The sequence below is a fragment of the Leptosomus discolor genome, chromosome Z (genome assembly GCF_034619465.1).
Source record: "Leptosomus discolor isolate bLepDis1 chromosome Z, bLepDis1.hap2, whole genome shotgun sequence".
NCBI classification, from domain to species: Eukaryota; Metazoa; Chordata; class Aves; order Leptosomiformes; family Leptosomidae; genus Leptosomus; species Leptosomus discolor.
The window spans coordinates 4953403-4969813 of NC_141419.1; the positions used below are offsets into that span (position 1 = coordinate 4953403).

Here is a 16411-nt window from a genome sequence, read left to right on the forward strand (position 1 = left end):
GCAAAGGGGGAAGCGGCAGCTCCGCTCCGTTCCTTTATCTGTAGTGTAGCACAGAAAAATGACACCAGTAACACCCCGGGCACCGCGAGACTGGGAGCGGAGCAAGGACTTTTACCCTAGACTTTGCTCAGGTTGCTTCTCATGGAAGGAACCCTCCTACTGGTGCCCACCTCTTCTGTCTGCACGGTTTTAGTGTCTGAGCACCAGGAAGGGGAGGGAAGGGAGAGTGGTTGGCATCGGTCCCAGCAGGACCCGCTCAGCACAGAGCAGTGTCAATTCAGACACAGGGTCCCATCTGATCCTCTCTGTATCCTGCTCCTGCAATCCAGCTAAGCTAAAACAGACACATTGGCAAAGCCTAGAGCAAAGAGGCTGCTCGGAGAGGGAAGGTGCATCACCCCGTAACAGCAATGCTCTGGGCAATACCCACAGCCAAGTATCCAGCTGTGGTATTAATTAAGCAGCAGTTTAGCACTGCCCAAGCTTGTTCTCAGGCCTCGCCCAGATCCTTTGCTCAAGGCTCCACACAATGCCAGACTTCCCTTCCCTCCCCTCTGCCCCTACCCCAAGTACAGAGGAGAAATAAATGGTAGCACAACGGTCAGCTGAAGATAGTATATTGTTATCTAATTAAAAATACAGCAAAATTAAATACAGCAAAAATGCAAGAATAAGGAGCCATTATTTTACAGCACAACACACACTGAAATGCTGCACGGTAACATTAAAGCATCTGGGACTGTAACAAACTTACAGCACATGAGAGTCTGAGAACATTTTTCCAAGACCTTCAAAATAAGGAAAGAACAGACTAAATAAACAAGAGACGAGCATTCAGAATGGTTTGCAAGAAAGAAAGAAAGAAAAGAAAAAAAAAAGGGAGAAAAAGAATGAAAGAAAGAAACAAGCAGGAACCAGAAACACACAGGGATTTTTCTAGAGCCCTCCAGGGAGGACTACTCTTCACAGCAAGGTTTCCCCCTCCGGTCAGTGCACACAGACAACTCCACCGGTTCGGGATTTGGCAGCCACAGAAAGCCAGCAGCAGAGCCTCTCAAGACCTGCCACAAACAACAGCATCCACTACCAGCACCTATTCCACCTAGACAGCAAAGTCCTAGGGCAGCAAATATGGCTTGGAACAGGAGAATCTCTCCCCTTTCCGATCCAGTCAGACCTCCGAGCCCTAACAGAGAAGCTGGGTCCCTCGCCACATGACCTGGGTCTCACCACCTCCAGCCCCTGCTTGCATCACCTCTGGGGAAGTTCGCTTGCGAGGCAGATGTCAGCCACAAGCAGAAACGCTCCCTACAGTAAGGCTTCACGTTTCACAGCGAGTGCCCAGCCGTGGCCAGCTCCCTGCTCTCTCCTGCGGCCTCGGCAACACTACCTGAAATCACGCACCTCACGCAGCACTCGGGCTCCCGAACTCCCCAGAGGAGCTGTGCTCCAGGGCGCTTCCTCACCCTTCCACCAGCCCCCGGGTCCGCCAGGTCACATTGCACACCTTTTCCTTCCAGAGCCCCAGTTCCTCAGGCACCAAGTACAACTGAGCTTTTTCAACTCCTGCTATGAAGTATGCACGCATTAAAACCAAACCAAATTCCATTATTCACTTCCCTCCGACCCCAGTCAAGCGGTTTCAGGTTCAAAGACTAAAATCCTTGCTTTTTCCAAAGAGGAGGCAGAGCAAAACATACAGGCAAGAGACAGGACTTAAGCACCAGCTTCCAAACTGGAAATAAATCCTTCCCAATTCCACACAGAAAACAAGATAAAAGTATTCCTTCTTTACACTAAAAGAGGCAAACCAATGCCTTCACTGATACTTAAAAACTGTTTTCAGTTCCAGAGGCAGACAAAGTCCCCTAGCTCTCTCCAAAACAAACAAACAAAAAGGTTAAAATCTGACTTGGTGCACAGTAAAGTTTCTCCACAAACCCCTCATAGTTTTATTCCCAGTAGCCAGCAGAAGACAACAGCAGCAGAGAAAAAGTCCCTAATGGCTCTTGGCATCCCTGCACAACAACATAAGCATCTGTACAAGATCTACAGTAACAGCAGAGAGAAGGTCAAGAGCTAAGATTTTATTAACATACACAAGTAGAGAGCAAAGCCTCAGGACTCAATGCACTTGCCAAAGGATCAACGAGCAGATGGGCCACCAGTCCTACCTGTCCCAGAGAGTCCAGGTGGGACTTTGGGCCCAGCAGGTACCAGATCACCAGGAAAGACTCCTGTGACACCCAGTGTCTACTCAGACAGATGGATTCCTGCCAGCTCAAGTCACAGAGAAGCTGGCCCTTGTACTGGATTGGAAGGGGGGAGACTACTGGGAGCAACATAAATAATACCAGCGGGACAGAGGGGCAAAATATTAATTAAAACCATTTTATAATTTATTAAGAGGTTAAATAGTAAATAGTCTCTGGATTTTCCACTCTCAGCAGGTGCCAAGACTTCACATTTTCTTGTGTCGGGAGATTCTGTACACCCTTCTTTTGACGGATGACAAGGCCAGAAACAAGATGTTAAGGGCAGGGGGAAAAGAGGGGGGCTTGACACTGAGAAAGGGACCAGAATAAAAGATAAAATACTGTGCTGTTGTCTTGTGCAGATCAAAGCTTCTCCCAGCAGCTGCAGCCTCCAAAGAGTTCAAAGAAAAGGGCTGTTTGGGTACCTTCTCCCCCTTCAGTGCCACTCTCCCACGAGAAGGAAAGTCCCAGATCTGCACAGCAAACTTATCTCCGAGAGAACCTGTTTTTGAAAGCTTTGATAGTCTTTGCCATCATGGGTGCAATTTCTGCAACACAGAAAGAAAAAAAAAAAAAACAAACACAAATCATCAAACCAATCAACCAAAAAACCCCAAGCATTAAAGCAGCAGACACAGACTAGGACAGCAGAGAGCAACTCAAAGCTGCAGCCCTGGTAAAGCAGATGCAAGGCAGGTGTAAGGGGGTGCTCTCTGATCATGGCCTAACGTAGTCTCAGGAGAGCACTCTCTGCACTGCAAGAGCAGAGATCTCTAGTTAAACTCTTCCTGCTTCCTTCCCAAGACAGCTGCACTACAACTTCATTGTTCCAAACAGCTGGACAGACACAGAAGGACAGCAGGAGAGGAAAGGCAGGGTTTCTGCCTCGCTGCTACCATTAGGACAGGCTGATACAGTCAGCGCTGAGCAGGCAGGCAAGTCTGATGTTTCCCTGTGCTTTTTCTTGTGCAAGAAGTTTGAACAGACTTGATCATCCTCTCCTTAGGGAGAGAGGCCACCAACATCAACCCTCCTGCACAGCCTGGATTTCTCTTACAGCAGAAGCAGCAGTTTTGTGCGTTTGTAAAGGAGGAGCTCTAGGAGACCACAGGGATGTTCTGAGGTTTGTACTTACTCTTCACTGGTGGTTTCCTGGGGTCATAGGAGGAGAAGGTGCTACCTGAAGATGGGACAGAATGGGCACTGCTGGTGCTGGGCCCATCATAGGACTGCTCCTCACTCACACGAGCGTGGCTTTTGCTAGATGTGTACAGGACTGGTTTTATTCTGAAACAGACACGACAGACGTTTCAGTAAAGGAGTCACTGTGGTTTGATGCGATTCTTCAGACACAAGCCACGTTTGTTAACAGCAGCATGGCTGATAGCCCAGGGAACCCACCACGACCAGGATCTCCACACTTCCCAGCAAGAAGAGGCCGTTACAGTTACAAGTTTCACTGCAAAAGGACCTCCCAGACACACAGTATGTTTTCCTGCCAGGACACAGAGCTTCAGGGGGAAGCTGGCAGGTGCCCACAGGAAACGAGGCCCTGCACAGCAAGTGCTACTGAGAAACACTCACTTGGTCTTCTCTGGCAGAAGAGGTCCTCCAGTTCCGAACTTCTCTTGTCTCCTTCGTACGTCGCGAGGGGGCTTCGCTGCAGAGTTCACAAACGCCATTTTGGCCACTCGACCTGTAGGAGGCCAGAGGGAACCATTGCTTAGATCCAGCTTATTATAAAGGAGGCTCAGCAGTGCTTGTCTTCATAGACTCATAGAATCATTTTGGCTGGAAAAGGCCTCTAAGATCATCAGGTCCAACCATTATCCTAACACTACCAAGCCCACCACTAAACCATGTCTTATTACAGCAAGCTCCAGCCACCGCTCCCCAGTCCATCCACTCCAAAGCTCAGGTGATAGCCTCCTCCCTAAGGTCTGAACCTCTTGCAGGCACAACATGGGCTGTGAGAAGTCAGACCGATCAGGTCAGTAGCTCTCATTATGTTCACGAAAAGAGCAGTAATGCCCCCCCCCCAGCCCAGTGTTCTTCAACCCCAGCATGGAGAAGCCCCTCTAGAACAGCAGGTGCCTCTGCAGCCCTACATATTCTTGCTGCAAAATGTTGCTCTCTCTAAGTCTGCATCAACACCACTATGGATGAAGTTGAGAGCCTGCTAAGCCATTAAGCAAAGGCCACCACATAAAGAAGAGAGAGCTAAGCAACTCCTAAATCGGACCACATTTCCACCAGTCATTCCAAAAGACCTTCCCCACACAAAGACATCCCCTAGGCAGCATTCCCAGACCCCTCTCTGATCATTCAGCCCCTACTTTACCTTTGGGTTTGTTGGCATGAGCTGAGCCGATGTTCCGTGCCAACATGAGCAGCCGCTGCTCTCGTGCGTCGTGAAGTCGAAGGTACATCTCCCGCCAGGACTCAAACTCTTCCGGCTTCTCGTTCTTGAAGTCCCGGAGACAGTGATTGTGCCACAGCTGATCCGTATCCTCAATGAGGACCTGAAGCAAACCCACACGTAAGCTGGGATCCCTCCTGACACCTTCCATCCCCTCTCCCTCAGCACCAGCTAGTGCCAGTGTCACTGGAATGCCACAGAGGACAAGACAGCTTAGGGGCCAACTTGCAGCAAGAGATGGGCAGATGGCAAAGCCAGGAACTCAGAACTAGCAAAAGCCACCTCTTTTTTAAAAAAGAGTGTTGTTCTTTGCTATTCTGCTATTGCAGTTGAGGACAGAACATCACTCTCACGTGTCACCATCCCTTCCCCAGGCCAAGGCACTCACATGATTACATTCCTCAATGCGATACAGCTGCTCGGGGGTGCATCTCTCCAATACTGGCTCCAGCACTGAGAAAGGGACACCACCCACTTCGTAGATTGCTAGAGAGAAGCATGAAGCACAGATTATTTATCCTGCTCCTTCCCTGCCAAGGAAAGGTCTTGACACCTTGAGATGCAGCGGAAAAAACCTGCAGCGCTGCACAACACTACACAATACAAGGGAAAGGAGAAAGGAACCGTAGGTGCAATAGCTCTGTGATAATGGGTCACCATACACCAGTATCTGCAAGTTAAGCAGTGCCTGTGCAAGGCTCTGTTTACCACTATTTCCAGTGCTTTAGCACTCCCTGAAAGCACGCTGGGTGCTGATTCCTGCAGCACTAACACTTTCAGCAAGATCTGCCTTGTGACAAGGGACAACTGTTCACATGCTCCAAGCCAGATGCTGCTGGGATATATACAAACAAGTTTCCAAGATTTCAGTACACCTGCACAGCCACACAACTTTAAGACAGATGAGGAAAGGTACTTACAGTCAATGTTGTTACTGAGGACTCTGATACATTGCTGATACAGAGACATCATCTTGGGGAGGTAGGCAGTTTTAGAGCCTGAATACACTTGCATCTTCGAATTCAACCGGCGGCCTGTAAAACCTGCTTCGCTCTCTTCAACTGGCGAGGACACTGCTGTAAAGAGAAAGACTTGGAGTAAGAAGGGAGCAGAGAAAAGAAGAGCCCACCCTGATGAATAGCCCAGGAGACATAAACTGGAGTCACACAGAAGCAACCTAAAGGGCCAAGTCTTCTCTTAGAGACCTGCAACCTAGTTCAGGAAGGGCAAGTCCAAAGCCCAAGTCTCAAGAAGGGTCAGCAAAGGATATTCCTCATTTCTGTGAGAGCACGTGGGAAAGCAGCTACCTTTTTCAGAAACCTAGGCTCTGGGCATCAGAAACAGGACACCAGACCACAACAGGAAGACTTGAACCCAGCCAGCATCCACTCCTTCCAACAAACAGTGCCTGGAGCCCATTTCAAATTTATTTTCCTGCCCAACGTACCTTTCCTTTTTGTCTGGGAGCAGGTAATGGACTCTATAGAAGGAAGAGGGCGGTAGTTGGCCTGGATGGGTGGCAGTGGGATGTCCGGTAACGTTGGTACCACATCTAAAAGTATCTGGAAGGAGAGGATGTACATGCAAGTAAGCCAAGAACACAGGAGAATGTTACATCCTGCACTGAACGGCATTTTGGTTAATATTTGAATAAGCCACTCAATGCTGATCAGCTTGCACCAGGAAATAGCCTCAGGGGGAGGTTGCACTTCTACCACTTTACCGTGGCTCTGTCTAGGCTGCCAACACAAAGAACCCAAAATTTGGGATCTGAATCACTCAGCGCCCTCCAGTAAGAGCCATCCACATCTTTAACCTACGAGGTTCAGTGCTGAAGGCCTCTGGTGAGAACACAAGTCAGATTAACAATGCAAAGAACTAGAGAAAAAAAACAGAAGAGAAAGCTGTCAGAAACATTTCCTTGATCGCAAAGACTCATTTACCCGTTCTGTCTCTTCTCCTCCCCACAGCCTGAAAAAACTCCGCAGTGATGGAGGAGAGTGGAACCTCACAAACTGAGGGAAACCTAAAACTTTGATATGAGGCACTTACTAGAATGAATGGCAAAGCGGGATTTTAAAATGCTGCTAAGATTATAAAAACATTTTTTGAAGAGCAGAGTGTTTCAAAGTTGAGTAAAAAGATCAAGCAGTAAAGGTTTTACACGTTAGTCCCTATTTATATACAAAATCCTGGCACCCATGTGGCAATGAGTATATACAGAAATATTGCTCATTTTTCAAGCTTTCACAAAAGAAGGTCTGTCTTCTACAATAAGCTGCCTTGTAACACCAGTTCTCCCATTTCTCCCCCACTTCCGGAGACCAACAGATTTAGTTAACAAAACTGTTAACTAGCAGTATCGATTTTTAAAAAGCTCCATTTTAGAGAAGCATAGATACTTGAGAGGAGAGACATGTGAACCGTGCTAGCAGGTGGAGATGCACAGTATATTAGACCGGATCCAAAGCTGACTCACATCTAAAGGTATTCTACGTGCTTAACGAGTGTATTGTGTCCAACATGCTTTCACAGGGGTATCTAGCTGAAGGTGCTCTCTTTGACCCTCCCCATTTTGGAATAAAAAAAGCTTTTGCCTATTGCATTTCTTTTTTCCCCTCCCTCTTCACCCACTTCTCCAGCAGAGTTCCGTTCTAACAGCACGAAGCAATGCCTGCAGCATAGGGCATGTGAAACACACAGTGTCTCCCAGCAGGAACCAGGGGCCACAGACCTAGACACCAACGAGACACGGCAAGCACACCCTGATGCAGAACACAGGCCACCACCTCCAAGGGGAAAACTAACAGCCCAGATGGCAGAGGACCGAGCGCAGCTGATCCCATTTTCTTTGTTCACGTTCAGATCCTTCAAAACCTTACCCTCTTTGGTTTAGGAGGCTCTGGTAGTTTCTTCTCTGCCTTTTTCTCACTTGTTCGCTTGTGGCTTGGACTTTTCCGACTCGAGCTTGAGCTGTTGGTACTGGCTTTGGATCCATTCTGTTTGCTGTGCCCTTGGTCTTTCTCCCCAGCTGACACAGAGGGTTTGACTGCTTTCTTTTTCTTTTTCTGGGGCTGGTCATAGCTGAGGTATGACTCAAAGGACATTGTAGGTTGTTCAAATTCATCCTCCGCTTCCCCCTCCCCAAAATTTGAGGAAAAGCCCATCGATTTTTTGTCCACGTCAGAGACTTTGCGCTTCCCCTCTGAAGACTTTAGGCTCGCAGAAATCCCCTTCTCTTTAATCCTGTTTGACGAGTCACTCTCAGCTTTCCGTTTCTCCCGCTCTGTGTTAGAGGTCTCCAGGCTCAGCTTGGGCTTTTCCAATTTGCTTTTTTCAGAGTCCCGATGTTTTTGCTTCTTAACATGGTTGTCCAAAGACTCTTCCAACTGTGGCAACGTGTGCAACTTCTCCTTTCTGGAGGTGCCGCTTTCTCGGTTCTTCTCCTTCTTGGTGCCATCTGACATCCTCTGCTTCTCCTTGCTGCCCCCTGCTGTGGGGGCTTCTCGGAGTTGCTCTTTAAAAGAGGTCTTGTGCGATCTTTCTGGGCTGAAGGCAGCGGTCCTCTCCTCCCCTCTGCCATCAAGTCGCTGCTTCTTGTGAGAAGAGTTGTGCTCTTTGCTTCGACTCATGTTCCCTTTGTCATAGAACTCACCAAGGTTTCTCTCCCGGCCTCCCCCCAGCTTCTCCTGAAAGCTGGGGCCTTTACTGGCTTTCCGATGACATACTGTCGGTTCTTCCTGCTCCTCAGAGGCGTAAGGGTCTGCGTACATATCCTGAGGGCTCTCGCTTGGCTCAGGTGACGCAGCTTGTCCATAGTCCGAGTACTCCTGATCTGAAGAGAGCACTGGGGAAGATCTGCCCCAACCCTTCCCTTCGTGGCTGCTACAGCCATAAGTCTCATGGGCTCTCTCAGGCCTAGGATACCTTTTGGACTTCTTTTCCCTATGATCTGGGCTATAGGACTGGCTGCAAGATGGCTGGAAGGGTTCTGAATACTCCTCATCAGGTTCCTCATCCTCTCTGAGCGAGGGTTCTTGATGTCTTTTGCTTGAGCTGCTCCTCTCATACTCACGGTCTTCAGAATCTAGGTTATTTCTGAAGGGATGAGAAAACAAAATAGTTAGATTAAAACTTCCCAATATGAATTAAAAGACCCACTCCCCGTAGACCACGTGGATGGGAACCTCTCTTACAGAAGACTAAGGTTACCTTTGGTAGTTTTGTGGTAAGAATACCAGAATTCTCTCAGGCACAGCAATGTTCAGGGATTTGAAACTGCATCTCTAGTGCAGGAATTGATTAAGCATCTTTACCAGGACTAGAGACTTCACAGTTCACTGGGAAGCGGAGGCCAGACTCATATGGAGACTTCTCCATGCCTACACGCTCCTGGCTGTGTGGTGCCTACGAGAACCATGTCCCCCAGTTCACCAGTTCAGCACGCAGGGATACCCCAGCCATTGAAATTATCATGAGTAACTGGGTCTGTCACCCACATCTGAATAATCTCATTCTGGGTTCAACACAGCTTTGTTACTGCAACATGCTTGCTAGCATTAACTTTCAGTTTCCATAGGATTTTTGCACATAAAAGGCTTCTTTCAAAGCAAGCCACTTCCTTTACTTGGGCCTAGAATTTCCTCTCTTCAGCATCATAAAACGGGAAGCAAGCAGATTGTATCTCTTGCTTTATTAAGGGCACTTTCCTGGCATCTACTGTTAATCTCTTCATCAAACTGCAAGTTCTTGAAAATCAGCCCCTACTTTCACGCAGAACTGCAGCTGTCAGCAACCCAATGTTCTGTGGCTAGCAGAGGCAGGAGGTTTATGCCAAAACAAGGCAAAAACCCCATGCAGAGTTAGCACGCTTGTGTTTCAAGTTTTTCCAGAGCCTTCACTTTGTTTCTTTGGTCAGAGAAGTTTATAATCTCCACTGCAAAGATACAACAAAGCTTATCGATGAAGATAACCGAACGGGTTCACTTACCTGTCTGCCTCCTGGGACACCGGCACCAGCTTCTTCCACCTGGCTACGAGGTTCTTCGCAAAGTCTCCTACAAGCTCGTGTTTCCGTAAACTGTTCACGGTCTTCCCAACACCCGTCTCCTTCATGAGAGAGCCAAGATGTGAATTCATCTCAGCAAAACAGTCAGCATTCTCACCTCTGCTAAACTTCCCCCCAAGCGAATCAAGTTAACCCGCCACCTATTGCTGCTAGGTAGAAATAAACTTCCTTGATCTAACGGCAAAGATATCCCATCTATCGTGTTTTCAGCAGACATATACTACAGTTCTGTAAAGCAGAGACGACTTAACTTTACCTTAGTCAAACACTAATTATCTGTATTAATAAACCATGTTAGTATTTACCATGACTGTTGGCAAGTTTGAAGGCAGAAGTCACTAATAATTTTAAGGATTAGCACTTCCTAATTTCATGCCAATACAGTTATCGTTAGGAACTGCTCCAACTCTCATCTCCCAGTCAAGTGTTAAGCTTTTGGAAGAACTGAGGACGACAAACTGTCCTCCATGGCTTCACACTTGCTCTGACACGCTCCTTCCCCGTGCCTGGAATCTCTCACTGCAATCGCGCCTGGGACACCGGGCTGTAGCAGGTGGCCAAGGCAACACACCCCGTTGCAGGGAAAGAAACATTTCCATGGCAAACAGTTATCCTGCGACTTGACAGACACGATGAAAGTGTGAGAGATTTCACAGATCTTACCACAAGAATGTCAACTGTGATGGGCAACTCAGACAGCCTCTTCAGACTTTTCAGCAGCTGCAGAGACAAGAGGAAAAGCGTTCAGGCTTGTCACACTCAACTACATACTGCGATCAGAAAGGAAGAAAATGCTGCACTGTGTGAGAGCCTGTTGGAAAGACCCAAGTGGCAGACAGCTGCTGTCTTGCTCCAAATCAAGCTCCTGAGAAGCTGAACACGAGGGCCAACTGTAAAGCAATTACCATCTCTTTGTTACGAGGGCCCATCTGATAATCCCAAAACACACTCAAATATTTCTTCACACAGGACTGCAGCTTAACTTTGGCTTAAAGCATCAGGAACAGACACACACAGCTCTTGCACAGCACGTGGAAGAAAGGACTTGGAAGCTTGTGACTCTCAGAAGGTGGTGCTGAGAATTGCATCACCCGTTGAGAGGAAGGGGGGAAAAAAATATTAAGATTCTTTTCTGAAGTTTTGCAAGCTAGACACTGAGGGAAAGAAGATTTCTAGATACTCTTGAAGATCTAAGAGGGAACCCACTCCTCCCCTGCAGACCCTCCACTCTGCCAGTGCTGCTGACAGCCCCTCTCCTCTCAGCTATAGCCTGTGCTAAAAAAGCAACTGATCCCTTCCACACCCACTGCCTCTCGCCCCACTCTCTTCCCTTCCCTTCAGCATACACCAGTGAAAAATGATGTTTTCCCCCATGCACATGCTGCCAAGCGAGGCCCTGCCAGCGCATACACCTGCAGGCCAGGGAGGGAGGAGGAGCCCTCTCCGACTTGCACCTCAGCGAGGGGCTGCAGGTAAAGGGGACGTACTTGCACCTCTGCCACCCAGGTGGTTGGGGACATCACTTCACCGCCATGTCTACCGACTTTTTAGTTCCATTACATGGCAGCGCACATCTGACAGCACACCACTGCCCCTCACATTATTTCCTGCAGCTCAGCTATAGCCACAGACCAGCCTCGTCAGCGTTCCCATTATTATAGCCCCTATACCACCCAGGCTTTGTTCAGCACTGCTGCGCTATATGCCATACAAAGGGCTGTCCCTGATCCAGATCTTCTCTTAAAGCACTGCGCTCATGCTCAAATCAGCACTGTTGGCCTAAGCTATTCCAATCATCCCTGCTTCCACCCTGCAAGGATCAGAGAGGTTTAGAGGTTTCCTTCCTTTTGAAGGAAATGAGTTCTTTTAACCTATTTGAAGAGTGTTATTACTTTCAGAGAGAATATAGAGATCAGCCTTATCTCAACAGAGAGATAAGGCTTAAGCAGAACCACAGGACAGTTTCTGTTCACAAGAAACCACTGTCCCATCCCCGTTATATTTAGGACTTCACTGCCATGACCAAAGGTTTAGGGTTTCTTGTTTGTTTTAGAATTGCAAGAGTGAAACACTGATACCAACAGTAACACGGTGTTTCAGCACTCTTGAGCTGGGATGCTGAGCGGGACACAACAGTTCTAGCTGCGCTGTAACCACAGCTAACCGGCTCTTCAAGCCCCTGCAATTCTGAGCTCAGGGTAACGTGCCATCCCCCAGGATTCACAGAGTCTGGGGCAGGCAACATGCTCCATCACCTGCCTCAGCTGATGGCTGGGGTAGGGGGAGATGGGCAGGGAAGACGACAGTTGAGCTAAAAAATCCAGATGTCCCTTCAGTTTTCAGCACTGCTGTTACTCCGTCAGCACTGCTGCTCAAAAGCTCACTGGCAATCAAAGCCATCAAACCAGAAGCAGCAGAGGCAGACACACAGCCCACCTCTGCTGCCGCCCCTCAAACTGCCGCAGCGAGGCCTGCCACAGCTCCCGGGTCGGGATCCCTCTGGGAAGGCTGTCGGTAACGCAGGGGTTTGGACTAGCATGTGCGAAGGCCCTCTTTGGAAGGGGGCAGGAAGGGAGAGGAACAAGGAGGGATCTTGTACTAGACAGAAAAAGAGTAAAACGGGACAATATTAAAACAACAGCGTCTCTGTAAGCTGATTACCGTCCTAGAGAGGTTGTTCCAGACCTTACAATCCCACCAGGAAACTAAGAGTCAACAGAAAACTCATCGTGGTATCCTTAAAGCCTTCCAGTTATTTTCCAGATACACCCCACTCTAGCATCTTCCATAGGTCTTTTTGCTCTTTAGTTATTTGTTGCCTTCAGGGCCGAATTCCAAGAAGAAAAGCGCTATTCTCAAGGGAGCTCATCTCTGGATTTTGTATAGCCAGGGAACGTGTAGTTTGAGACCAGGGGACCCACACGTTTGTTACCTGCGCTTCTCTGACAACCCAAGATATCAAAATCTGTAATTATTGACACCGTCCAAGCAGCACGCAGCCTGGCAATATCTGAGTTAGGGATATATTTGGGAGCTGTGTTCATACAGCACAGCAAAACCTCGCTTTCCTCGCAACCTCTGCGGACCACAGGTCCACGTGCATGGGACGCATCAAGTGAGGCAACCCTGATGCAGTGAGGCTTAAGAACTTGCACTAATCTGTGTTTCCTATGGAAACAACCTGAAGGGAGTACAGCCACTGCCTTCAGCTGAAATCAGCCAAGCAGACTCGAGTCTGGCAGCTCATCTCAGAAATAACTGAGCTCCTACAAGTCCTATGAGAAAAAGGCAACCAGGTAGAAGATAGAAAACACAAGGCTTGGGTCTTGCCAGACACCAGATGAAATACATGAGAAAGCTCTTCTAAAACACCCCAGCGTAGGGTAAAGTTTCAGTCAATCAGCCACAAGACAGAAACCATAAAAACTTCACTTAATTGCAGCTCAAATAAAGTTTTGTTTAACATGGGTGGATAGTTTTCTTTCTCTAAAAGAAGTCAGCCAGTCCATTACAACACTAACGCTGCGCACTGATATAAATTTACTACAGCACAGCCTGGCCTCTTCCCCTTCATGAAGATGCTCTGTCATTCATGTTTCCCCCACTCTCTTTCTTCCCTCAGTCTTGCAGCAGAGCTTGTATCTTCTCTGCTGGGAAAAAAAAAAAAAAACACCCAACCAACCAAACAAAAAAAGGACCATTTCCAAGCCATTACAGCATTGTCCAAAGTTTCGCTTATACAGTTCTGTGCCAGCTGCCCAATTCTCACCCAAAAGCAATACTAATACTGAAGACCTTTCAGCAAGGCAATACAGAGTTGCACACAATACTGGGCAAACATTATTCTTTTCACATTACTGATAAAATATTTCAAAAGGATGAGGCAAGAAAAGCAAAGATTGGAAATAGCGTAACGTGTGGGTAGCACCCAGAGGTGCCGTGGGTTTGTCCTGCTGACAGGGTAAAGTTGTAGCTGCTGCCGACCTGTTGTGGAAACAGTTACAGCAGAAGAGCCAAAAGCCATTTTCTGACATAGGAAGGTGCTCAGGAGATACACAATCTATCAAGACAATGCAATGGCAACTAAATCCGAGCCTAGAAACAGTAACACTCCCGAGGACATAGTTGAAATAAAAAGCTCATGCTGGGAGAAGGGCGAAAGTTTCAAGTCACTAACGTAGCTAGTAACAGCCTGCGAACGCTCACCGCCTCTCCTTCCCCCTGCAAAACTGGACAGGATCAACAGGGAAAGAAACGACTTAACACCACAAGGTTACTGGAGAAAGAGTCACCCTGTGCAAACAGCGCCCAAAGACTTACAGTGCCCGAGACAGGCAGACAAGTAGTTATTGCCCCAAGCTGACAAGGGCACGGGAGCACTAACTGTGCACAGCGTGCTGAGCCAATATTCCAAGTCTTGCACGTGCTCTCGGCACCACGGAGCCCAAGGCCCCTCAGAATGGGCTCCTCAGCAGCCCCTCAGCTCCGTTTGGGACCCCACTGGTTAAACCCTGCTCTGGACTTGGCTGAGAGGGTGAGAAAAGGAACCAGGATCTCCCATCGCTTCACCCCCAGCAAGGCTGGAGCTGGGTTACAGGGGCCTCCATTTCTAAGGGTCAGTCAGCACTTGAGCACTTCAGTATCCATCCTTCTTTGTGGGCGGTCAGGGGTCTTGGAAAGCAAGCGGTTCTGCAGGCATTTGCCTCAGTTAAACAAAATTAACCAAGTGCAGAGCGGCTGCGCGGCTCTCACTGTCTCCTCTTTCACCTGAATTAAGCAAAACACGAACCAAACACCTGTAAATAGCCACAACCGATGCTCCCCGTTTAAAATCCGACATCCTAGAGAACGGGATAACAGCGTGCAGTGGGCCCACACCTGAGCTCAACTCTGATTCCAAATTTCAGTTGAAAAAAAAACCAGCTCAGAACCCCGGGGCCCAGCAGGAGAGTTGCTGTCAGCAACAGACGCAGCCGAATGTCACCGAACGGACTAGAGCACAAGCAGGGATCAGGGCAGCACGCAGACGGCAGCCGCTCCGTGACAGCTGCTGCGGGCAGCAGATTTTGGCAGCGGACACGTTCTCCCATGGAGATGGGCGAGAAGCATCAAGCAACTTCCCCGAGGCCAGAGCGGGAACCCACGCCGGGGCAGAGTTAAAACTCGGCAACTTCTTGCCCTGACCCCAACTCCCCAGCGATCGCGGTGGCCTCGCCATGGTCCTGGCCGTCCCCGGTCCCACGGCAGGGCTGCACCTCCCTGTCACCTCCCGCCCGGGCTCACGCTGGGCACGGCGGCTCTTCCACCATGAACACGTCACCAGGGCAAGACTCTTCCGGCAAGTTCTCCCGTTGCCCGCTCGCCTCGCAAACCGCACCCCACCGACGTGCCACGGGGGGACCCCACACAAGGACCCCCGCACGCCGCAGCGGGCCTCCCGCGGGGCAGCCGGGGCCTGCGTGACCGGCCCAGGCTGGCACCAGCGCGGGGGGGGGGGGGCTCCCACCGGGAACAAACCCCCGGGCCTGCCCCGCTGCCGCGGCTCGGAGGCGGTGGGCCGCCCGCCTCGCCCCGCGGCCCCGGCCGGGCAGGTAACTTCGGGCGGGGGGGCCCAGCGGAGGGCAGGCCCGGCCCGGCCCCGCTCTCCGTGCCCCCCGCGGGGTGACCCGGGCCCTCCCGACCCCCGGTCACACCACGCCGCCCCCGCTGGGGAGAGGAAGCCCCGGCCGCGTCGCCGCCCCCGTCACCTTCTTGGGCTCCGAGCTGCCCGCCAGCCGCGACTGCAGCTTGCCCACAACTTCCAGCACCGACTCCGCCATTTTTACTGCTGGAGAGGCCGCGACGGCGGAAACGGCTTCACCGCCCGCTGGCCACACGGCGTTTCCCCACCGCTGCCGCCATCTTGGCTACGGGCAGGAAACGGAAGCAGCGCAGCCGTTGCCCCGGCCGGTGGCGGCCATGGCGGGTGCGGGCAGAGTTCGGCGGGTGCCATCTTGGGGCCTGGCAGCGGCGGCGGGCAGCGCCATCTTGAGTTCTGGCAGGGCGCTGCTGAGGGGAGCGCGGCCGCCATGGTCACCCCTCGCTGGGGCAGTGGTGCCACCTCCGGCTCCACCGTGGTCAGGACAGTGTTTCCTCAGACAAACGTCGCTTCATAACTATTCCCGTCGTATCCCAATGGCCAACGGCTCCACCACGGCTGTTGGGAGCGAGTGGGAAGTCGGTGTTTAGATTTGTTCCCTGTCACAGGCAAATGGAGTGGGGCCGCAGGCCGGGGGCTCTTCAGGCCGGGGGCTCGGAACTGCCATTCCCTTCGCTCACTCAAGAGAACAGGGAAGGCATCAGCAGGGCAATATCCCACCCGTTCATCCCCAAATTCCCTGGTGAACCCCTCTGGAAAGGAATCAGGCGTTTGGCTGCCTCCTTATTGCCTTGCCCTTGGCAGTGGCCAGGTAATCATGCCCAGCCTTTGGTTTACCGCCTTCTCCTGGTGCTGGCTGCAACGATGCCCTTGGCTGGAGCGGCGCTACCTGAATCCAGCCCTTTCCATGTCTCTTGGGACTCGGCTGAGGGCGGCTGTCCTCACATCACCCCAAAAGCCTGCTGTAAGTGTAGAAGTGATAAGAGCAGTCAGCTGGCTGGGAGGGGAGAGGAGGGAGGAGGATGTTGTGT

The 16411-nt window shown here is 50.3% G+C and overlaps 1 protein-coding gene across 1 annotated transcript; it reads right to left on the minus strand.

Annotated features, from left to right (window-relative positions):
* Window positions 1-865: 865 nt before the first annotated feature.
* ELOA (elongin A) lies at window positions 866-15576 on the minus strand. Its single transcript, XM_086479794.1, has 11 exons — window positions 15490-15576; window positions 10406-10462; window positions 9665-9783; window positions 7557-8772; window positions 6122-6236; window positions 5595-5750; window positions 5063-5160; window positions 4597-4777; window positions 3840-3951; window positions 3391-3542; window positions 866-2803 (listed from the first exon to the last, which is right to left on the minus strand). Exons 1-11 carry the CDS (start codon window positions 15559-15561, stop codon window positions 2742-2744), a joined length of 2340 nt encoding a protein of 779 aa, XP_086335920.1. The 5' UTR covers window positions 15562-15576; the 3' UTR covers window positions 866-2741.
* Between the last annotated feature and the right edge of the window lie 835 nt (window positions 15577-16411).